Genomic DNA, 25,961 nt, shown 5'->3' on the forward strand with positions numbered 1-25,961 from the left:
GTTTTGTGTTTAGTGTCGTGCGCAAAAGCAATGCCGCAATGACGTCACAGCAGGCTAAGCATACACGAAAGGTAGGGAAATGAGTCGTTTTTACCGATTCAAATATAGGATATATAAGTGAGTGTTTTAATTTACAAATCACACAGCACATTTCTTGGAATTTTAAGGTCTAAAACAGTACCAAAAATAGCCAGAATGGGCGACCCCTGCTCACGAGCTTTCGGTGCTTCAATTAGAGCTCCCAGAATCCTTACTTATTTTATGGGCCCCGCAATCTGAATAACCAGTCCTTTCATCCACTGTAGAACGGAAGGAGATACTCAATTCATGCTGCCAACTGTAGGGGTACGTTCGTGTCCCGGTGCATGGCGGTCCAGGTTAGTTTCCCAGCGTTCCACTACCCATCTTCCTCTTCTTTAAAGCTTGTAATAGGGAAGGCTTCGACAATTCAGTCGATCGAATTAATATTTCCATCGTACCGCTATTAACTACAGTATATAGGATCACAGGACAACAAAAGATGATCGTAGAAGCGTTTGAATACTTATGCCGATTTTGGCGTTTCACAATGGGCAAAAAATCCCGCGCCGTTTCCTCTCGTCGCGACCGTTTTTGCCATTTACGATTTACAGTTAGTGTACCTGTGGTGATATTTGTCCTTCGTGATGACTGTTAAGTTGTCTCGTTATGTGTGCATTTTGTCCTACCTTAAAACAATGACATTGCAGTGCACTTATTGCTTCCCGAAAATGTAAACTATCTGACACCATTCGCCATATTGCCACCGGGCACACTCCTCATACCGTGGGCTCGGTCCGCGCCACGGTTGTATCGCCAGCTTTCCTGAGAATAGCATGTACACATAGCTCGAGGTTCTTCCTGCAGTACTGTACCTCGAGCTTCAGTACTGAAGCTACCTGGATATGTTGTCGGGCTTCCTTAAGAACAGCTTTGGCTCCGAGGTTTGTGGTAATGTAGGTCGGATGGCAAAACTCAGTTACCCAGGTTTAAACCTCGAGCTGTAGCACTGCATGCAGCTACCCTAACTAAGAACACTGTGCCCTCTAACAAAAGAGACTTCATCAAACTTCTGAGTCAATTGAAAAATTTGAGATATTTTCTTGAGTCACAATGTATAATTTCCTATTCATCTGAAAATTTTCTTGCGTCACAGAGAATATTCATGAGTCAAGGCACGCCAAATACGCTTGGAGGGCACACTGACTACGAAGTGTCGGTTTTTGCAGTTCTTGTAATACACACAGCTTTAAATGTGTTTTCAGGTGGTCAAAAAAGTTTAAGCTTATATCGTCTGATCATGATTGCACAAAGGTGCAATTTTAAAATATTGATATCCTGTACTGCTGAATGCTCCAGGAATGGCAGGATCGTGGTTTGACATGCAATGTATATATTCTTGACTTTTGAGGGATTGATCAGTAAAGTACTGGTAAAAAGAGCATCTTTTGATTACAAAAGGGGCTGGCGAAATTCAAAATTATTGACCACTTAAGGAAAAAAATGATTTGCTGTAAAACCTTAAAAAAGAATTAGCTTCCACTTCCCTGAGATGTAGGTGAAAATATTTTTATGAATTACTGAATAAGCTGGAGTGAGTGTCAAAAGAATCATTCTTGATGTTTGAACTGCCAATGGTGGCATAAATAATACTACATGTAAGTTTCAGTTGACTTCTATGAGAATGAATATGTAGTTACTAGTTTATTCGTTATCACTCACTCCTTCACCCCTCAACTGCAATGGACTACATTTTCAGGGCTTGATATAAGTTGATATGAATGGAGGTAGTCCCTGGACAACAAAACTTTGCCCGTGGATTACTTGTTTCTTTGAAATGGTTGTTCCACCATGGGACTACCACTTGTTCACATGTCTTTAATAGGCAATGAAACCAAAGTGTATTGCTGAAATGGATGTGTTGGTTCCAAGCTAGCTTGCAGAGTTTTTCAAAGCGAGTGTCTAAAGAGGGCAATTGCACAAATGTTGTCACAGAGGTTGTTAGCAGGAGTAAAAGATGTGTAAATAGTGATAAAGGAGGACAGGTACAGGTTGATTTATTTGAAGGTTAACATATTTCATTACTTTGCAAGCTTTAGTCAACAACACTGATAGGTATTGCAATAAATGACCTTGAAAGCCTATGTGCTGACTTGTTGGGATGCTGTGATGATTACCACTGACAGATGTGATGCATACAATGAAGCACCAGTAGAGTGTTCACAGCTAGAGAAAACACTGCACTGTTTAACACTGCAGTTTCAACTTGCTGAATGCGTGAAAATGAAAGTCAAGAGTACAAAATGTTTCACCATGGGATGGGTAATACCCTTCACACTTCTGAGACCTACCTGTTTTGTTCCTGGTATATCAGCATTTGCAATGATTTTCATTAATATTGATGCAGGTCAACTTGTTAATGAATTTTTCACATTGACCTTAAGTTCAGGTGGTTGGAAAGGATAGAGCGTCAGTTGTAAACTTCAACAAAACTATTAAAATATAAAAGTAGTCAACATTCTCTTTGGAATAAAAAAACTAGACATTTGGGCCAAATGCATAGCAGAGTTATAGCCTGTTGAAACTTCTGAAAAACTGACCAAATAAGAATAAGTTGGGGAGTCCTTAGTGTATTACCTATGGTAGAGGTCTCCTAGCTTTTAATAAAATGTTTGAAAAGGGAAAGCCTTTCCAGCTCATTTGCATAGTACTAGTACCCTATAATGTATAAAACTGTTGTTGCATGAAATCTGAAAAACCAGCTCACCCCAATTTCCTCTAAACAGGTCCACAATAACCATCAAATACATCGTGTTGTGAAGTTTCCTCTAAACAGGTCCACAATAATCATCAAATACATTGTGTTGTGAAGTTTCCTCTAAACAGGTCCACAATAATCATCAAATACATTGTGTTGTGAAGTTTCCTCTAAACAGGTCCACAATAACCATCAAATACATTGTGTTGTGAAGTTTCCTCTAAACAGGTCCACAATAATCATCAAATACATTGTGTTGTGAAGTTTCCTCTAAACAGGTCCACAATAATCATCAAATACATTGTGTTGTGAAGTTTCCTCTAAACAGGTCCACAATAATCATCAAATACATTGTGTTGTAAAGTTTCCTCTAAACAGGTCCACAATAACCATCAAATACATTGTGTTGTGAAGTTTCCTCTAAACAGGTCCACAATAATCATCAAATACATTGTGTTGTGAAGTTTCCTCTAAACAGGTCCACAATAACCATCAAATACAATGTATTGTGGCCAAACCATAAGAGGGAAAAGATTACAGAGTACAAGTCATATCAATGAAAATATTGACACATTCTTATTCTGAAAAAGATCGCATTGCCTTCAGCTGTACAGGAAAAGAAAAATTACTGTGTGAGCACACTTTGACAAAATTTACTGCCCTAATGTTAAAAAAATTGTTGACAACCCCATTTCCTCCACCCCAGAAATGAAACCATTCTTCCCTAGAAAGAGAATCATTACCATTTCCAGTAATGTGTTCCAGCAATGTTTATTCTATATAGTGAGTTACATACATAATACAAAGAAACCTGGTTTGGACGTGGGATGTATATCATGCAGTAGATAATCAAGTTGAGCAATTTTAAATGTGAGACCCAATAATCAATGCAGCATGCCATAGGTCTAGGTTTTTGTTTCTGCTTGAATTTTTAGAAAAGAGAAAAGGCAGTACTGCTATTATGTTGTTGTAGTGCCTAAGTGGAGAAGCTGGCTTACATGAGTCATATAAGTTTGAAGATTTGTCAATTCACACATTTATAGTTGTAAGTATTATGTCTGATAACTTCCCCAAGAGACATTTTTTTAACACAAACATATTTGAGGCACTGCTGCCAGCAGATACATCAAGAAGTGTCCTCCAAATATTGTTATACCACAGCCCCTCCACAGAGTTTGTTCAATACCTTTTTGATTTGAAATTATCCCGTAAGTGACAGTAATAGATATTTTACGGTATTAGCAGAAAACAACACTGTTGACATCAACATTACATTTCATTGTCTCAGTGGTATGTTTGCTTTAATGGAGAAAGTATGTCTTCATCTTTTAATATCAACTGAACATCATCAGCCATATCATTTGTGATCACATGCCAGTGAGTATGTAGAATTACAAATTTTACCCTTTTACCATGAAGTAAAACACAAGGTGATCGTGGAACAGTAATTTTCTTTCCGCTGAAAACTATATTTCCTGTTTCTCAAAATTATAAATTATCCATAATCTTCATGTACATCAAGTAAATATTGTAAACCTGTAACACAATTGACTGAGAGGAGTTGTATCGTTTGCATATGTACGGTAGTTATTTGCTATGACACCACAAATACTACTGCCAATATTAGTATCACAAGGTTCTTAATTAGATGTAGATCATCAATGTAAGTGTTATAAAGGTAAGGAGAAAGCACCCCTCCATACCTTGCACCATTACTTACAGAAAACCAAGTAGACATTAAATATCCCAATTGCACACAAAACAAGTGGTAATTCTATACCAAAAATAAAATAACCATATAGGGGACATTCCTATCAAGAAGCTTAGCTGCACTATTAAATTTGAAGTGGATAATGCCATCATAGGTTTTCGATTTGTCATGAAAGCAAATGAGTGTGGGACCCCCTTTACTGGTAAAGCATTGAACAGTCTCTTTGAAGGCAAAATATTGTCCAATTACAGGTACAGTGTACTCATCCATGTATTTTCTCAATCATTTTACTGGATGGTTTACCATTGATATGACATTCTTCAGTTTAGAATAATCAGGTTCATTAGATACATATATTAAAGGTATACAATCACTTATAATCTAAATATGCCCATATATGGTCAAAGGGGCGTTCCTTGGTATTCAAAATGCCCATGTGAGGGCGCTGTTTTTAAAAAGCGGCCACCCGTTTAAAATCTGTGATTGGTTAGATTTTCTCTTTCCATGGTAACTGGTAAAATTGAAACAGGTGACAGTATACCATTAAGTAAGGTTTACCCCGTTTAATATGGGTGGATGAAGGAAAGAACAACTTGATAAGGGGGGGGGGGAGAAATGGGGATGGCATCAAATCTTTGTTTTTGTCAATTATCAGTCTGTTTTTAGCTCATGTTTGGTATACCAATGTGAGGTTATTGTACAAGCTGAAGTTGGTAGCGTCTGTATGTGTATGTATGTACATACGTATATAGTATGTCCGTCAACATCAACAACTCTAAAACCGCTGCACATTTAAGCTTAGTATTTGGTGTGTTGATGCATCCTGGGCTATAGATGGGATTTTGTTCCAATGAAGTTTGCATTGCCTAAATTATGCAAATGAGCTTAGAAAATGTGGAAATGGTCAAACATTACTAACTGAAGAACTGCTGTTCTGATTGCTTCGAAAATTAGTATGCAAGTACCTTAGATAGACTCTATATAGTTTTATGTATATTGGGAAGATATCTTGAATTATGTATTTTTGCTGAATTGTTTGGTCATTTTCCTGATTTTAAGTAAAAATTATTCTTCTCTGAAACCGCCGGCCCAATTACTCTCAAACTTGAGTTGGATGTTTGCAAGGTTTTTACCCTTCTAATTTGTTGAAATTATGACGAAATTGGCAAAATTAAAGTTTTGGAGAAATTTGTATCCTTTTTGGTCAAAAACTCTTACACAAAATCTTTTTTCTTTAAAATAGCTGGACAGAGAGCTTTTACATTTGGTGTGCAGATGGTCAGGGATGGCAAGAGTTGGCTATGTGGAAATTGTCCTGAAATAATTCATATATGCAAGTTTGTAATTTTAAGACAATTTTGTCATTTTTGGTCAAGAAAACTTGTTCTCAAAAACTACTTGTCTGATAGCTTTTTAATTTGGTATAAATGTTCTGAGGGATGTTATTAGAGTAACCCTTTGAGTGCTGTCATTTTTCCCATCAAAGTTTAAGTATAACATTTTACCAAACTTATTGAATTTTTTTGTAATTTTTAGCTCATATTTGGTTTTATATATAAATACCAAAAAGAGCTTATATGATGAGTCTGAGTGGCGTCTGTATGTCTGTATATTTGTAGGTATGTATGTGCGGATGTATGTCCGTCACACACGAAGGCTCCCATACCGCCAAAGCTACCGTCTCAGTATTTGGTGTACAGGTAGATGCAGGGGTTGAGATGTGAATTTGTTCAAATAAACACATCAGTGTCAAAAATGTGCAAATGAGGTAAGAAAAAGGGAAATACTGCAAGTGTGCAGGAGTGGTGGCAGTGAACTGAATCAGCCCACACATCTGAATAAGAGGATTTTGACCTTTAACCTATTTGTATGCAGGGTACCTATTATGTTTGGGAGTGGTAGCAGTAACTGAAACAGGTAATTGGTCATTTCCTGTCATTGTTTATGAACTGTGACATATTAACAGATCTGCTGAAACCATGGATGTCTATTTTTGTACATCCATGGTAGAAAGATTCTCTGCTATGCATGTTGCTAAAGTTGACCTTCAGTACCTAAAGTTTCAGACCTTATTTACTTTTGTCATTCTTAATTTTCTGGTTTAAATATTTCTTGTTGTTTTTCTGGTTGTACTGTGCAGAAATTGTCATAACATCAACGTATAATTTTTCTGCACTGGACAGATAGAAGTAACACGTATTGTTGATCTTTGGTATGTACCAATTCTGGTCAAATTTGAGCGACACCGTATAATTGCGGGATTTTTTTTATAAGTTATGATCAAATGGAAATCACATTTCCTTTGCTACAGCTCTTTCTCAAAATTTTGGCAAAAATTTGAATAAATTTGACTGAGGTATATTCTGTAAAAGCGACAAAAATTGACTTTGGCACTGAAAGGGTTAATCTTCTGCTCAAAGTGTTTGGAAACCCCCAAATTTGTATATTTTAAGTAATTTTCACAGTCTGTGACCTATACCAACCCAGGATATGTTGTGTGACAGTTTCGAAGACTGTGAACATAATTTTGTCATTCCGTATCAATTTGTAGGAAAATTTGATCCAGAAAATAAAGCCAAGGTCAATTTGTTCATTGTGAACCAATTTTTGCAGTTTTTCCATGTAAGACTCACAAGAACTGATAAGAAATTTTGATCCAGGATAATTCCAGATATCATAATCACCCCACAGTGGAAGGCATTTCACTATCTGTAACTACCCTAACTCATTCTAATGAAAGCACTGATAGCATTTGTTAAAAAATCCCCAATGTTGTAAACAGTTGTCTGTATTTTACATCTCCTGCTCTCTGGCCATTGTAGCTCTTTATGTAAACATGGTCATTACCAAGGGGTGGAGCAGATGATACCCAGGGTGTCTAGAAGATTGAAGAGGTAGCAGTATTTTTTTTACCTGATCTTTTGTACATTATTTTTCCCCACTCTCCCAACTTTTCTTTTTGTCAAGCTTTCTCTGGCTGATTTTATTTTATTGACATTTGCTTATGTATGTAGGATCTGCTTGTCCCATTGCTATATATGCATGTTTCTAAAGTTGACCTCCAGTACCTAAGTTGCAGACCTTATTTGCTTTTGTCATTCTTGTTTCTCTGGTTTAAATATTTCTTGAATGGACCAATTCAAACTGAATGTGAGCACACTGTCCCTGACAATATTTTTTCAAGCTGTTACAGGACAGAATCATTTTTGTTCCTAATCACCTGCCAACAATGTTTTTTTTCCAACAAATCCTCCATTCCCCAAAATCAAATGGTTCTCCCCTAACTTGAATCTCTTGCAGCAATTTGAAAACTAGAGATTAACATGGATACATCTGGAGATGGACAACAAAAAGGACTGGACACAACAACTATGAGTACCAATGAACAGGAAGTAATAGGCATGTTACTGGCCCAGTCTAACACTGATATTCAAAATGTTCATGTAAGTCAACTTTATTTTAACCTGTTCACCCCCATTCCCTGTAAAAAGGTCCACAATCACCATTGCTAACAATGGGGTTGGGCTAAACCATGGTGGTGAAAGGGTTAAAGAATCCAATATGTTGATGAAGTGATAACTCAATCAGTTACACTGATTTTAATATAATAAATTTATTACTTATGTGCATGATTTTGTAAGTAATCACCAATATTTTGAATAAAGCATTGCAGGGTTCAGTGATGTCATCATTGCAAAAACAGCTGATTTTATGGAATGATAGAATGTATGCATTGTTATCTTGAACTTTAATTTTTTCAAACATAATTCTGGTACAATTAACTCTTGATAGGAATAAAGTTATAGTTTAAGAAAAATAAACCACAGATTTGCAAATGATAGATAACTGATTACAAATTTGTTTTTGTTTGTTGGAGAAGCAATTTAGTAATGTAAAATTGTTGTATTGCAGGCAACAGATAGTGATGGTCAAGCTGTGTCAGTTTCTATAGCAACTGGTTTATCAGCTGATGGAAAATTACAAGTTGTTGAAGGACAAAGTTTACAAGCAGTGACATTACCAGATGGTACTACAGCATACATCCAACACAAAGGTTTGTGAGTGGCTTGGTTTGTACGGTACATCAACAATATTGCCATTGACGACTTAAATATCGTTTTCATGTACTCATAACTTGTCATGTATTGTATGTCTAGTCATTCCACAACAACAGCAAAATTTTTAAGAAATGCTTTCCAGAAATGATGTGATACTTGATGAAATAATTTTCAAATTATTATGACAATACAATACTAACAATTGAATGTATTTGTATCTTTCATATGTCAATGTTATGATACAGTACTTGTTAGTTTATAGCTCCCGTATGCTGTATGTGTATAGTGTAATGAAGGTGGTGTTTGTATAGGCTAGAAAAAATATCTGTCAACAACATACATGTACATGTCTGCATGTACATGTATGTCTGTCTGTTAGTATGGCTGTATGTATGTCCACATCAAACACTCTAAAATGGCTGCTCCTACCGGCCCAGTAGTTAATGTGTAGGTGTATAAAGGGTGGAGATGTGAACTTGAACATGTTTGTGTCCAAAATATGAAAATGAGGTAAAAAACCCAGCAAAATGGTGAACTCTGGTACTGCTGGCGAGATTTAGCTAATACCAGTATTTGGTTCTTAGGTACCTTGGGTAAACTCTGTACAAATGTAATTATTTAATGGGGATATGTACCATTTTCTATTTTTAAGAATATTTTTGTCTTTTTGATCAAAAAATCTTCTTCAGATCTGTTTGTTCAAGAGGCTTAAAAGTTGGTACAGTCGCTACTTGGGATGAACTAATGTGAATTTGTTCAAATTGTGATGAAATCTATAATGTAGATATTTCTAAGGCCATTTCTGAGCTTTTAATAAAAATATCTTATTTTTCAAAACTAATCATCTGACTGCTTTGAAATTTGGTATACTTGTTCTCCTAAGAATAACCTATTTGAGATGTGTGTAAATTGTAGTGAAATCTGCAGTGTAGAAGTTTTAAATCATTAACTTTTTGTCATAAAATCACATACTTTAAGACTTGTACAGGACCAGCAAATTTTTGATTTTAGAACTTTTACCGTTTTCATTGTTCCTCTGTTATTGGCGCCCTTCTACATGAGTGGTTCATGTTGAAATGACCTATGACCCAAAGTAGTGTTATGACCTCCCACCTTTTTCATGCATTTGTGATGACGAGTGTTAAGTTAAAGTTGTGTTAACCTTCAGCTTCAGGGGTCAGGTAAAAATGGCTCTGAGTATGATGTGTCTACGTTTCATGAATGTCAGATCTAGATATTTGATACTGTGTGTGAGGGAATAATTACCAAATCAGATGTTAAGTGTAAGAAACTCATGTTACCTTTTAGATCATTGTCAGATGTAATGTTAAAACACTGTTGCCTTTTTCTATGACAACACTGGATAATTTACAATATGGAAAGTCCATTTATGACAATGCGTTTACAAGTCACAACATTCTTTGCCATGTGTCTGAATGCCTTGTGTTTGTGTTGTTCCTTGGAGTCCAAATTACAATGAATACTCAGGACTCTGGGTACATTTATAGATTGTATGGTCTTTGACATCTTCAATTTAATTAGTACTTTTATATCATTTTGAATGATGGACAATTTTTTTTTTCTTTTACTATTACCGAGAAACAGAAACATCAGATCATTTACAGTATTTGAATTGATAGCACTATAGGAAAATGAGTCTTTTGTGAGACATTCTGCCAATTTACTATTAAAAAGAATTTTAAAAGTTTGTGGCTAATTTCACCAGTTATTGCTGATCAGGTTGAGTCACTTTTGCATTACTTGGATCTGATGCTAAAGCTTACGTTGTGCATCCTTATTTTCAGCATCAGCATCAGCAAGGTAGATCACGCAAAGCTGATAGCACTTGTTTGGTGATGTCATATGTCACTTTAGTATAATGAATAAAGCAGCAGTGTAAGCCATAAATACAAACACTAGCGAATGCAGCAGAAAATGCAAAAAGATGCCGTCTTCATATTTACATTGTCTGTAATTCTCTTAGTGTCATTTTTTCATATTCATACGTTCATACAGATAAGAGGCAATCAGAGATAGTTCTTATTGAAAGGAAAGCAATCATAGTACCGTATATTAACCCTTTGGGCGCTGTAATTTTCTCCCGCCAAAATTTTAGTGCAAAATTTTACCAATTTTTATGAATTTTTCTGTAATTTTTGGGTAATTTTGGACCAAATGAATATCACATCTCAAAATTTTTCTCAAAATTTTGGCAAAAATCTGAGAAACAAAAATAGACTTTAGCGCTCAAAGGGTTAATGTGAAGTCAAAGTCTACAATACTAAAACTGTAATTCTATAAATATACCACTATCAACCTTTTTGTAGTCAAGGCAATTGTATTATAGAGACTTATTTTCTTTTGCAGCTGAAAGCAAGTGAATAAAGACAACTGCTCAGAATGTGTATGTAGTTATAAAGACAGGTTATATAAACAGTTGGTTAATGCAAAGACATACTATAATTTATAGTATCTGTTTTGGCATTCCCTCCATTTCTGTAATGTTTATTGTTATGGAGGTTAAACTGTTAAGGGGGTGCACCCAACACAGCATATCTTGCTGAAAAATCACTTTTTTGCAAATATTTAATAAATTTCCATTAATTTGTTAACCCAAGATTAAAATATTGGTTTGGTTCACCTTGTAGCTTGTCAAGCATTCTAAAGTTATGTGATAAAGAAGTGTTAATTTATGCAAATGTATGTAAATCACCTGATTTTCTGGCTTCTTTTTCCTCCCCATTTCAAAATTTCCAAAGAATTTAACTCCACTCCGGCTTGGTCAAATTTTCTGAAATTTTTAGATTATGTTCTTTAAATGCTATATAACAAAACGACTATTTTGTTTGGCAATAAAGTTATTACATTTTGAATAAGAGGCATTTTAATTTTGCTTATCATGATTTTAATCAATTTTTTAGAGTGTCAGTCTTTAAACCCCTACCATTTTAGAATAAGGCCAAAGTAATTAAATTCTTTGTTTTGCGTCCCCACCCGCTTAGGTTTTTAAGGTTTTCATGAAAAACACACACAGTGTATTTGAATAGGAAATTTTAGGACATGACCGCTTAGCTTTTCTGAACTAAAATTTTGTTACAATGTTTTATTTGCTGCAATCAAATTACATTGTGTTAATTTTCTTGTGTGTGTTTTTCAGCCACTTAGACGCGTACCTTTTCCCATTTAAGTGGACGCAAAACAAAGAATTTAATTACTTTGGCCTAAGGATAAATAATGCCAAACAAAATAGTCGAATTTTCTACATATACTCTTCTTTCAAGTGAAATATTCACATTTCAGAAAATGGCATCAAGTTTTTGACTTAAATTAAATTTTATCATTAATACCAAAATTGAGGTTTTTTACCCCAAATATACACCCTCTTCATCGTTTGATTAAACTACTGCCACCATACTAAACTTTAGAGTCTCTGCTTTTTATGAGAGGGTTTCCTCGTCATCTTTGATGAGAAATATTGGTTTGAAAAACCTGTGTTGGCAATATGCAACTCCATCATAAATTTTTCGACAACTTCACTCAAGCAGTCAGTTCAAAACCTGGTTATAAGGTGTCGTGAATGGAATATTATACAGTTTTAAAAGATTACATTAGGTCAGTCCATCATATTTTATCAGTAATATGATGAAAAGAACAATGTTGTTATCTTGACATCATTAACCCTTTGAGTAAATGTGTTCCAGCTGTTTGAAGTTCTGTTGTGTATGCCTGCATATGAATTGTAGCAATGGCATTTATTATAAATAGAATTTCTGTGTTTGATTTCAACAGATGGTAGTTTGGTAGAGGGACAAGCAGTACAGTTAGAAGATGGTACTACAGCATATATTCAACACATAGCAGAAAAAGGTAAATACCTATTGTCCAGTTACAAGGGGCTAGACAGTGTTTGATAAAAAGGTGCATTCATACAGTACCAAGGTATGAGAAGTTAGACGTTGAATCGAATGGTCAACGTCTATGTAGATCCATAAGTCTTATTGAAAAAAGGGGGTTGTACTAAGCTCTTCTCATAAAGCATAAGGCAATCTGTTATCATCTTGCAAATGTTCATATTCCAAAGAGAAAAAGACAGAAAGTTAGCAATAACAGGAGATGTCAGAATTATTTTTATGTGTCATTAGGTTCTCTCAAATTATGTCTTTCTCACCTTTTGAACTATTTTGAATTTTGACATATCAGCAGAAGGTGAACCAGCATTTGAGGAAGGTCAAACAGTACAGTTAGAAGATGGAACAACTGCCTACATACAGAGAGCTACCAGAGGTGAGGTTATCATGATCTAAATTTGTTACAACTACAAATAAGTAATGGTAGATGCACAAAATAATGTTACCCTGTCACACCTCTTGCTTCTTTCACTTTTTGCTGAACACAGTGTTTGGATGTTTTCTCCAGATTTTCAAGATAAGAAATATGCTGCACAGCACTTTAAATACATGTATGTTTGGCAATACAATGTACAAGCTTAGTGGTGATAGTGGTCGCTTCATTGATTCAGACAACTTGCAGGCAAATACTTTGTCTGTTTTTCCTTACAAATAATGTACAGTTGTATTTGGTTTTGCAAGATAGCCCGTCATCTTATCCTATGGTACAACTGTACATTTTATACCTTGCTTGATTCTTTGCGAATGCTTCAGCTGCCCATGTCACTTCAGAACAAAACAAATCTTCATGCTGTTTGAAAGTTGAGAGACAATCTCATTCTTTTCGCCTATACATACGGTATAGTATGCCTGATATGGGCAAATAAATAATGGTAATAAAATGATATAGTTTGGTGGTTATGCGATCAAGCAATGAGTTGTCTAGATGGAAATATTGCAAGTAACGGTTTTCACAAATCTGAATACAATATGCCAAATCAGATAAAGTTCTGTTCTTCAGTATATCATCAGGTATGACACATGGTATTTTTGGTTTGCTTTGATATCAGATGGCCAGACATTACAAGCTGTTCAACTTGAAGATGGTACTACAGCCTATATCCAAACACAGGCCCCTGGAGATGGTTTTGGAGACCAGACACAAGCAGGTCAGAAAGGGGTCAAAATTTTTAGAATGTGACATCTGATGTAGGAGTATTGCATTTGTGATAATATATATACCTTTAGGGCCAGGAAATAATACATTTTGCCTGTTTTAATACAGTAATTTTACCATGCTTTTGTTGTCAGGGGGTTAATTCTACACAAACCGGTATATTTCCATACTATCCAGCTTGTGGTATAGTTGCAGATCATCCAGCAAGAAAGGTATTGCAGAGACAGTTTTAGGGAGATTAAAGTCTTTCAAATCACTGTTTGCAAATTTACCATACAGCTATATATTGTTGATGGCCCTATGCATAGTGTTTTGGTCAATTAGTAGGTGAGATAAATTATCACACATCAATACATAGCTGTATTTTGTGAATAACTGTAGCATTATACACCTTCCGTGGTGAATTTATCTGGTGTCATTTGAAGGGCACTTTGGTGCATTTTCTGGTACAAATGACTTATAATACTGATAGTATATAAGTAGCAAAAACAGTTTGAGGTGTAGGACAGTGAAGTGTGTAAATGATAAAAGTAAAATCTGCTGGATAGATGAAGATGATATTTTGGCAAGAATTTGATTTTGGCATATCTGCTGTGCACAGAAACAGGTGATCTGACAGCAAATCTTATCTCATTTGCATTGTGTGCAAGGTTCCAATTTGTTAAACCCCAGTTTGAAAAAGCCAGAGATCAGTATTAAAGGGACAAAGTTGGCCATTTTTTCAGGAATTTTGTTTGATACAAAATACTATTTATATTGTTTGACAAGTCGAAAGATAATGAATGGGCGATGCATATATTCGACCCCGGTTTTAGACAAATTAAATGAAAACATTGCAAAAATGAATTAATGGTCATGACCATTAATTCATTTTCGTGATGGTTTAATGTATCGTGTCTAAAACCTAGGCCGAATAAACGCATGGTCACCCATTCATTCAGTATCTTTCAACATGTCAATCAATATAAATAGCATCTTATATCAAACAAAATTCATAAAAAAAATGGCCTCATGAAATAATGGCCGACTTGTCCCTTTAAACCAAGCTTTGGTGCCTGTTCTGTTGGGCATGGCTCTACATAATGATTTTGCTGGTAATGGTTGCCACTGTTCACAGCATTATCTGCGTATTCAGTAATCTGTTTGTCCTCAAATCATGCTTGTACTAATTCAGGTACAGCCTCTATTTCCCATGTTTATTTGTGTAATATCATGGCAGTAATCAAAATAGAAAAATATCAAATGTATGATCATCAGGACTTTGCTAGGTGGATTTACTGCAAGTATTATGAAATTCATGTCACTGTATATCATCAGAATGATTCATCTGCAATATTTGCTATGTGTGTAGGAAGCAATACAGGAATCAATCTGTGCAATGGTGCAATCTGAGTGGTGTTTTCAGGTTGTGTTTTACTTGTAAAACTGTTAGAACACCCCATGGGGAGAGTACAAGAGGGGCGTCCATCCCTCTCTTACAAACATTTTGAGAAACTGATGTGATGTGTAATCTGAGAGATGTTTCAATTTATTTGACACAAAAAATTGAATACCCCCCCCCCCTCGAAGTTTTCAATGTTTTGAGTGACCCCCCTCCCAGGCCGTAGATAATGAAGACTCCCTCATTGAATTGTAGCTCTCAGGCCATGTCCTGGCATGCTACTGTTATGCTAACTATATAGTGCCAGCACATAGGGCTACAATACCTGACCATTGAAAACACAGAAATTATGCATGGCATATCTGCTGTGCACAGAAACAGGTGATCTGACAGCAAATCTTATCTCATTGAAATTTCACTAGGGTCTTGCTTCCTTGTCAATTCCATCTACAATAATGCAATGGTCAACAATGATACTTTGAAATGAAAAACAATGATTTTACATGTCAAGTTGGTGAGATCTTGGCAAAATGGAGAGAGATTTGAAGGAAAACATCGTTCAGAGTTATTAAACTGACATTTTTCAGCCAAAAATATCATTGTCGACATTTCATTTCCATGAGATGAGGGAAGATTTGCTGCCCATGCATCTACCATTTCTGAGCATAGTAGATCTGCTGTGCATAATTTCAGGGTTTTCAATGGTCAGGAGTTGTAGCCTTACAGGCCTGCCCTACACAGCCAAGACAACAGAAGAAGCTAGCACACAGAGGCCCAAAGGGCTATAATCATTGCAGATACTATGGGTAAACCACATGTCATTGAAAGGTAGCTCGGCACAATCATATTACCAACTTTTATACAACTATGGAATTTGCACCACACATAATGGAAATGATCATCAAAAATGTGAAAAACTTGTAAAAAATTACAAAACAACCTGAAATTGGTAATTTCACGCTGTGAAATCACAAATACCTATGAAAGTTGACAGGCTCTCTTCATCTGAACATGGACATCTGTGCGTGCAGTTTTGTTTGTAATGCCTTTCTTTTATGTTCAGAGTTTAGCTCACTTGAAATGATATTTAGCCCGCATTTTACATTGATACAATTGTGCATACTTATATTTGATGAATCTTTATTTTGATTTTTGCAGATGGACATTATGAAAATACTGATGACTCTGTTGATCCCAACTCTATCAGTGCATTGGAACATTATGCTCAGCAGGTAATTTAGATTTTTTTCATATCCGTGTCTCAGACACAAATTATTCTCAGATGTGAACTTTTCTGTGTTACATCATTCCTCAGCTGAAAACTTTATGAAGTTGAAAACAAACTGATGAATTCTCAGTGGCATACTGATAATTTGCTATATTTGCATAGACCATGATATTGCGTTTTAATTGCATAGACCATGACATTGCGTTTTAATTGCATAGACCATGACATTGCGTTTTAATTCATGGTAGATGACAATGAATTACAAATATTTATGGATAATAATGTATGGTATTGTTGATATTTGTAAATCAGGCATCAAGTGAATCTGCTGCCGCTGATGGAACTTTATCAGATGCTACCCAGGCTGATTTGGAGAAAAAGGGAATGACGGCTTTGACTGTAAAAACTGTTAAGGTAAAAACAGCATAGCTAATGACTGTGGTCAGGTTAAATATTCTGACTAAATTACAAATCACTGACATGTTAAGCTATTCTAAGGTGTTGCAAAGACTATTACAAATTTGTAAATAAATTCCTTAACAAATTGTAAGTTACTATTTCCTATATAAACAGTGATCTACTCGATTAAATGGACAAAGTCGCTCATTTTTCATGAATTTTGTTTGATATGAGATACTACTTATATTGTTTGACATATTGAAAGATACTGAATGAATGGGTGACCATGCATATATTTGACCCTGGTTTTAGACAAATTAAATGAAACCATCGCAATAATGAATTAATGGTCATGACCATTAAACCATCACAATAATGAATTAATGGTCATGACCATTAATTCATTATCGCGATGGTTTTGCTTATGTTGTCTTATTAACTTTCACATACATGTACTGTGTGGTCTTCAAGATCAGCCATGTACTCCACAAGATGTTTATCTGATAAATTGACCAACAAACATCCATTAATGCTTTGCATGTCAATTCAAGATTATACTTTTATGTAAATTGACATACACTGTACTTGAGCCTTAACAAATGTAATTAATTTTTAGGGTTGTAGCTTTGGGAGATTACTTAGATATTATTCCCTAATATTTTTCTTAGTTCAGCAAAGGAAAATACGAGTGACGTAATGACCGTGTCACGACAAGTGGTGACACGGTCATTACGTCACGAGTATTTTCAGAGCTGAACAAAGAAAAATATTAGGGAATAATATACTTATCACATGCACAAGCCAAGAATTCGTTATTTTGCGCAAAGTAAAAGAGATTTTTCATGACGATTCCGCGTTTAAACTTTCAAACTACTTTAAAATAATATCAATACGCCGTGCACAAGTTGTCAATCATTTCCAGTCATCCGTCGCGTGAGCAAGGACACGGCGTTCACGTTCGTCCGTGTATGGAGCAAATGCCAGATGACCTCTCGGTGTACACGTACCTTCCGCAAAGTTATACAATTTTTCAAAGACAGCATAGGCCTCAGACGAAGACACGCTATTTTTCGGGAACAAACATCGACTGAATCTCGACAGCGCGAACACTGTAAACATCGCACCTGACCCTGGTTGCAATGCTTACGGTAACGCTACCAGCTTCGAGTTCGTTGTTGCCGCAAAGTATCCACGTAATACTTTTGGAATATACAGGCGGTACCCTCTTGTGTTTATATTGTTCGGATTATTATTGTTGTAGTCTGTGGAAATATTGATTTCATTACATGACTTTTGGAGGCCTGGACACCTCACTTGACCCCCTTGTTGATGTAGTGGAAACCGTATACAGTGCATCGACAGTTCAGGCGTCGGTGGGGTCTATACGAATACGAACCCCCATGCATATTTGGGACAAAACTAAAACAAAAGGGCTCAAAATTTGCCTAGTTGATGTATTTTGTCAGACTCTAATAATCATGACAATACGACATTTTCACGTCAGACACATTTTGATCACGGGAAAATACCAGTCGCAATGTTGTTTGTATACATTGACGAGCACACCGAAGATCGACGCAAAAAAAGGTCCGTCGCACCAAAATTGATGACATAGACGCCGGTTGTCGTGACGTAGAACGACCAGAGAATAAATCCCGTATTTTTTGTTCGGAGACGACAAACTTGGGTTGTGCATGTGATAATAGCTTGTTAAGGTATAGAATGACTTGTACACCATACCATTTGCCAATGGGTTAAATCTGGAATTTGCAAAGACCATGGAATAAATAAACCGAATGCTCAAACATGCAAAGAAATATGTGTATTTCCATAAATGTTTTTACATGCGGGTTGGTTTTTACTGTCATGTGATCTCTTTGGCGTCATGATTCCATGGAACACTGCATGTCCTTGTTATTCTGAAGTAGGTGTTCAAGGTGTTTAACCCTTTGAGTGCCAAAGTCAATTTTTGTCGCCTTTACAGAATATATGTGAGTCAAATTTTTTCAGATTTTTGCCAAATTTTTGATAAAGAACTGTAGCCAAGGAAATGTGATTTCCATTTGGTCCAAAATTATCAAAAAAATTACAGAAAAATTCATAAAAATTTGGTAAAATGTTCCACTGAAATTTTAGTTGGAAAAATTACAGCACTCAAACTTAGTGTTAACATAATCTGAATTCTGTGTTTTGTAGAAAGTGTAAAGTGTACCAATCTGCTGCCTATTTCAGACATTCTTTGATTTGCTACTTAGTAAGCAAGAATTTGAAGAAAATATGTTCTTTAATTTGCTACCTTGTATACAGCAAATATTTGAAGTGCATTTTTCTAATATCTATGCTCAATTTAAGATCTTTCATGAATGATTTGAAACATAAACCTATATGGTAAAAAATATTAATTTTGATTTTCAGGGTGTATCAGCAAACATTCCAAGTACTTTACTTAAAGCTGCTGCAGACATGACAAATAAAGCTTTCCGTTGTAATCATGACGGATGTGGAAGAATGTACACTACAGCCCATCATCTTAAGGTAAGCAAGAATGTACAGGCCATCATCTTAAGGTAGAACGCACCTCGGAGACACAAATTAGGACTCTCAAACTCTTACATTTCTTTTCTAATATACCACTTGTGGGGGTTCATTTTAAAGGTATACTGTCACCTGTTCCAATTTTGCAACAGTTACCATGGAAAGAGAAAATCTAACCAATCACACATTTTAAGCGGGTGGCCGCTTTTTAAAAACAGCGCCCTCACTTGGGCATTTGGAATACCAAGGAACGCCCCTTTGACTATATATGGGCATACTTAGATTACAGGTGACTGTATACCTGTAAACCTCTTGGTGTAAGAAACTTTTCACAGGCTTACTTTTTCGAAATGAAATTCGCAAATATTATTTTTCTCCATAGAGTTAACACAGGGATGGCGCCCATTTTGCATTTCAAATATCGGTAAATCTTGAGTTATTTATTTCCCTAGTACCTAAATTTGCGCGGTGACCCCGATTTTTATTCTTGATTTTGAAAGAGAATGGTTGAAAGATTCCTTACGGAAATTTTTAGCAAAAGTTTAATTTTTCACTTTGAGGTGCGAATGTGCACTACAGCCCATCATCGTAAAATTTCACTTCAGATATCATGGGTCATTAACCATGCATTATGTTTTGACATGCTAGTATATGGCCACATATAGAATACAAATTGTTGTAAAAGAATAACATGTGACACTCCATCTTAAATTACTAAATACAAGTACACTTCTGCACAAAAGTGAGTTTATGTTTGCTTTTTCTGGTTTGTAATGTTTTTTAAGGTTCATGAAAGGGCACACACTGGAGATAGACCGTACAAATGTGAACACCCAGGATGTGGCAAGGCCTTTGCAACAGGTTATGGATTGAAAAGTCACACAAGAGTACATACAGGAGAGAAGCCTTACAAATGCCCGGAAGAAAGCTGCCAGAAAGCATTCAAAACATCAGGAGATTTACAAAAACATGTCAGAACTCATACAGGCAAGTCTTGAGGCAGATACCATCATGGATGATTTTTAATGCGGGATTGTCCCTTGTGTCGTTTCTACCTTCTTTTTGTCGTCCTCATGATAAAACTCACACCAGTGTCCATGAATGGCTTAAAATGCTGAGGGTTCTTTCAACATTCTGTTTGATAAGTGTAATGTCTTACTTTCATTGCAATGTGAATTTATGTCATAAAGAAGATGACATCTTAAAAACAAAGGACAGCACCGTGGGAAAACTCTGTCATACTGACTTGCTGGAATCCTTGAACCAAGTATTTAACAGAGTTACATTAAAATGCCAAATTTAATATTTATTTCATTTATTTGATGATTTGACAGGAGAAAGACCTTTCAAATGTCCCTTTCAAGGGTGTGACAGAGCTTTTACAACATCAAATATACGCAAAGTTCACATTCGGACTCACACTGGTGAGAGACCTTATATCTGCCAGGAGGAAAGCTGTGGTAGAGCATTTGCCAGTGCTACAAACTATAAGAATCATATGAGAATACACACAGGTAAGATCTATCTTTTCTTTCAAGGAAAAAGAGGTATTGGTTAGAGTATCATTTCAAGTGTATTCAATGAAGAATGAAAGAAATGTCATCATACAGATGTATACATAACATTCAACAATCTTCTATGATAATCTTCTGTAACATTCAACAATCTTTTAACAATCTTCTATAACATTCAACAATCTTCTATAACAATCTTCCATAACATTCACAATCTTTGATAACAATTTTCTATAATATTCAACAATCTTCTATCTTCTATAACATTCAACAATCTTCTATAACAATCTTCTGTAACATTCAACAATCTTCTAAAACAATCTATTCCATACTTTCAACAATCTTCTATAACATTCAGTAATTTTCTGGAACGTTCGAACTTTTTTTGTAGCATTCAACAATCTTACTTTGATTTACTGTATTACCATCTATTGTGTCAACGTTATCAGTTTAGTAATATCTTGGCAGAAAACAGCAACCATCATTCAGCAAGCCGATTTAACCCTTTGAGCGCCAAAGTCAATTTTTGTCACTTTTATAAAATATACCCAACTCAATTGTTTTCAGATTTTTGCCAAAATTTTGATTAAAACCTGTAGCCAACGAAATGTGATATCCATTTGGTCCAAAATTATAAAAAGCATTAAAGAAAGATTCATGAAAATTGGTAAAATGTTGCAGTAAAATTTTGGTGGGAAAAATAACAGCACTCAAAGGGTTAAGCTATGAAATGACTTGTTTTGTCATTTCTTTCCTGCAGGTGAGAAGCCCTATGTGTGTACTGTAGCAGGCTGTGGAAAGCGTTTTACTGAGTATTCCAGTTTGTATAAACACCATGTTGTACACACACATTCCAAACCATACATTTGTAACCACTGTGGCAAGACATACAGACAGACATCAACACTAGCCATGCATAAAAGAACTGCTCATGGTGACACTGAGGCAACAGAAGAAAGTGAAGCACAATTGTTTGTTCAACAACAAGGTAAGAGCTTTAATTACTACAAGAGGTAGTCGAAGGGGATTTTTGAATAGAGCTTATCAGTGGTCCAAGGTGGATTTGTGAATAGAGCGTATCGGTGGTCCAAGGGGGATTTGTGAATAGGGTTTCTCTGTCTGTATGTCCATGTGTCCCTCATAGTCATTTCTTAGACCTTAAAGGTACACGGTCACTGTAAATTTGCATATTCCATATATGGTAAAGGGGTTAGGGCTTAGCGTACCACCCTGTAACACCTGTAGCTGTCAATCCTCCATATTTGATACGTCAAAGAACATGCAGACGACGCTGCTAAATATGCCATGGCTGGTCGTGTGGAGGCGCCCTTTTTAAGGCGGCCACTTGCGTAAAATCTGTGATTGGCAATTAAAAAACAGGTGACCGAATACCTTTAACCAAGGCTGTTCAAATTTGACATACTAATAACAGAGAACAAAGGGAACGCACTGCCACTTGTTCCTGATTACAGTCCAATATCCAATCCAATATGAGTACAATGTTGCCATTCTCCCAGGAAATTTTTCATGTCAGTGGCCATAACACACATATGCCTGATGTGAGTGTTTACACTCCATTATACTATCCGCTATGGTTGCCTGGCAGTTGTTTATAAATTTTTTTTACAGCCCACTGTATCACACAGAAATTGCTGAACAGATATCAGTAAACTGGAACAGGAAAATTGCCTGAAATTTAATTACCATCTTTATAACTCCCTAACACTACCTGTTTTTTTATATCATTTGAAAACAGAATGTCATTTGTTTTCTTGTAAACGGGTCATTCAAAACTTGGTAGTTTTTGACAGTTTACTCAAATGATTTGATTTACTCAAATGATTTGACTCAATGTAGGCTTCAGTAAACAACAAAGTTGAGCAGATTATAGAACTTTCATTTTGCCTGGAAATCTTCTCAATAAACGCATAGTCTTAATTGGTAAACAAGTTGATTCTCATTTCTCTTCAGTTGTTGGTGAAGCTGTTGCAGCAGCCGCTGCAGTTGCTGCTGCTGCTGGAATACCTGCTGCAAAACGACCTCGTATCCAATATCAATTAAATGCTCAGGGAGAAGACCAACTTGCAGATACTACTACAGCAGATGGTAGTGGTGAGACAAATGAAGTAACAACATCAGCTACATTAGTTTCTACAGTATCACAGGAAGGCATTGTAACCACAACTGATACAGATGCTGCAATTGCTGCAATGCAAGCTGCAGCTGAAGAACCTGATGCAACCAGTATTGCAGCAATACAAGTATGTAATCAACACTAATACTCCCAACAAATTTATTTTCTGTAATAAACATACAATAGTACCCAGTGAATGTATTCACATTTAGTTTTACAGGAAATGAAACACACTTTGGCAGGCATCATTAAAGGGACAAAGTCGCCCATTTTTCATGAATTTTGTTTGATACGAGATACTACTGATATTGTTAGATAAGTTGAAAGATACTGATTGAATGGATCACCATGCATATATTCGATCCCAATTTTAGACATATTTAATGAAACCATGGTGAAAATGAATTAATTGTCATGACCATTAATTCATTTTTGCAATGGTTTCATGTATCGTGTTTAAAACCGAGGTCGAATATATGTATGGTCACCCATTCATTCAGTATCTTTCAACATGTTAAATGATATAAGTAGTATCTTGTATCAAACAGAATTCATGAAAAATGGGCAACTTTGTCCCTTTAATTGAAACACATGGAATATCAGTAATCACCTAATATCATTCTACTCTTAGTCTCTTTTCTTTAAAGGGCCACTTTTTGACATCGGCAAAAAAATAAACCACCCCCCCCCCCAAGCCAAAGAAACTGACCAGTCCCTAAGTATCTGATAATGCTATTTTATAAAGTGTTCATCGAGAAAGCATTTTCACATTTTCAATTGTCAGCTGATATTGGAATTTAAATGTAAAGAATAGAAACATAATTGGTGGGATATATGCAGCAAAATTATCTGAAAACAACAAATGGGTCCCTCCAACTGGTATGATAAGCATGTTTTATGCAAATAGACATGGCTGTATGGCAGCGTAGTGGGTCCCATATGGCTGTATTGCAGCATAGTGGGGTACACATGGCTGTATGGCAGCATAGTGGGGTACACATGGCTGTATTGCAGCATAGTGGGGTACACATGGCTGTATGGCAGCATAGTGGGGTACACATGGCTGTATTGCAGTACAATGGGTACACACGGCTGTATTGCAGCATGGTAGAGTACACACATGGCCTAATTGCAGCATAGTGGGATACACATGGCTGTATTGCAGCGTACATGTAGTTGGTCACACATGACTGTAGTTGAAGGTTAAATTTGATATCAGTCCTGGATATTACAAATGTTTTTTCTTGGTTTATATACAGTTCTTCTGGCGTTGCTCTATCAGTTGTTCATGTTGTGATTGTTTTCTCACTTTCTTGTCTTATCAGCTTGCAAATCAGCAACAACTGGAAGAAGCAGTCGCAGTTGGATTACAACAACAAGATGGAACAGCCCAACAAGAAGGAGTACAAATCTCAGAAGAAGCAAGTACAACAGAAGCAATAATGGCCTACCAAGCGTAGATATGCCAATAATGGCTTACCAACCGTAGATATGCCAATAATAGCCTACCAAGCATAGATATGCCAATAATGGCCTACCAAGCATAGATATGCCAATAATGGCCTACCAAGCATAGATATGCCAATAATGGCCTACCAAGTGTAGTTAAATTCAGACTACCAGTTTTTGTCTCTTTCTTTTCGACTTCTGTGATATTTATCATCCGATTCAATACATTTTGAGTAGATCAGTGATCACAGTATGTTTGCATGTCCCTGACATTATCGGACTTTACAGAAGGCTCAGCACAGTAACACGTCACATGACAAGCGTTGTGATATGCCGTAAATATTAGCTAATATGCTTACATTAATGCAGCATTTTACTGACCAATCAGTCAATACATATGCTACGTTCATATCATCAATCAGATATGAGAACAGATGGACAACTGACTTTAAAGATTTATGAATTTTTTGTACTTTTCACAAAGGAAAGATCAATCTTGTGCAAAAGGAAACACTTTAAAAGTTTAATATTTCATGTCACCTTTAATGCGAATCACAGTATGGTGGTCTTGGCTTGTTGTAAATATCCAATCAATACACATACAAATACCTCAATTTACAATCATCTGTAACCAGTTTTGAGGTCAAAACAAGTCTTGTGATGTCAAAAGTAATAATTCACAAACATCAATTCATATTTGCTGATTTTATCATTTAATTCTGAAGAAATAACTTGACACATGTCATATTTACTGAGGTAAGTGAGTTGTTTAAATTTCAATTTGGTTCAAAAGTATTACGGTAGTATTTTTATTGTGTGATGTTTTGGCTGTGATTGATAAGGTTTCCTCATAAAACAAGTTTCAAAGAGGAGAGTATAGTGACCTGGTCTAAAGTTCCTACCTTTAATACATTATTTTTTCTTTTATTTAATTGAAAAATTTTGTAACTTCTTACCATTTCCTGTACCATGGCTTTTAATAGGATGAAGTTACATTTTTCAGGGCTATATGCATTAAATCTAGAAATAAGTCTGCCAAAATTGATTTCTCTGTCCACAAATTTGTAGTGTTTGTATTTTTCTGTTGATATGACTTGGTAATATTATATAATTCATTATGTGGATTTTTTCAAATTTATAGACAAATAAACAAGACTCTGACAATAAAACAAACTGATCGCCAACCTGTCTATTCTCCAACAAACAACATTAGAACATTAGATTTGGAGATTTAAGTGTCTGTCACACAATTAGTTTTTTCCCTGACACCAATATCCCAGTACATCAATGAAACAAGCTATACAAACATTAGAATATTTTAATGAAATTTAGGTAGTAGTTTGTGTATAACACTTCAGTATCTATAACACTGCATTATCTATAACTCTGCATTATCTATAACACTGCAGTATCTATAACATTGCAGTATCTATAACACTGCAGTATCTATAACACTGCAGTATCTATAACACTGCAGTATCTATTACACTGCTGTATCTATTACACTGCAGTGTCTATAACACGGCAGTATCTATTACACTGCAGTAACTATTACACTGCAGTATCTATTACACTGCAGTATCTATAACACTGCAGTATCTATAACACTGCAGTATCTATAACACTGCTGCAGTATCTATTACACTGCTGTATCTATTACACTGCAGTGTCTATAACACGGCAGTATCTATTACACTGCAGTAACTATTACA

General features: G+C 35.7%; 1 protein-coding gene across 8 annotated transcripts; it reads left to right on the forward strand.

The window, feature by feature from the left end:
- Positions 1 to 25,631, forward strand: LOC139116264 (zinc finger protein 143-like). 8 transcript variants are annotated; one of them, XM_070679154.1, is made up of 15 exons: positions 306 to 377; positions 7,788 to 7,930; positions 8,400 to 8,541; positions 12,335 to 12,412; positions 12,746 to 12,829; positions 13,503 to 13,601; positions 16,149 to 16,222; positions 16,531 to 16,632; positions 19,033 to 19,152; positions 19,938 to 20,139; positions 20,487 to 20,666; positions 21,427 to 21,654; positions 22,638 to 22,927; positions 24,126 to 24,305; positions 24,364 to 25,630. In XM_070679154.1, exons 2-14 carry the CDS (start codon positions 7,811 to 7,813, stop codon positions 24,258 to 24,260), a joined length of 1,854 nt encoding a protein of 617 aa, XP_070535255.1. In that variant the 5' UTR covers positions 306 to 377; positions 7,788 to 7,810; the 3' UTR covers positions 24,261 to 24,305; positions 24,364 to 25,630. The 8 variants fall into 8 exon arrangements, with proteins under 8 accessions (XP_070535467.1, XP_070535077.1, XP_070535255.1 ...); XM_070679217.1 differs by having other exon boundaries at positions 24,126 to 24,247; positions 24,306 to 25,630; XM_070679041.1 differs by adding an exon at positions 3,712 to 3,821 and having other exon boundaries at positions 360 to 377; positions 24,126 to 25,630.
- The last annotated feature ends 330 nt before the right edge of the window (positions 25,632 to 25,961 follow it).

This window comes from Ptychodera flava, chromosome 1 (genome assembly GCF_041260155.1).
Source record: "Ptychodera flava strain L36383 chromosome 1, AS_Pfla_20210202, whole genome shotgun sequence".
Lineage (NCBI taxonomy): Eukaryota > Metazoa > Hemichordata > Enteropneusta > Ptychoderidae > Ptychodera > Ptychodera flava.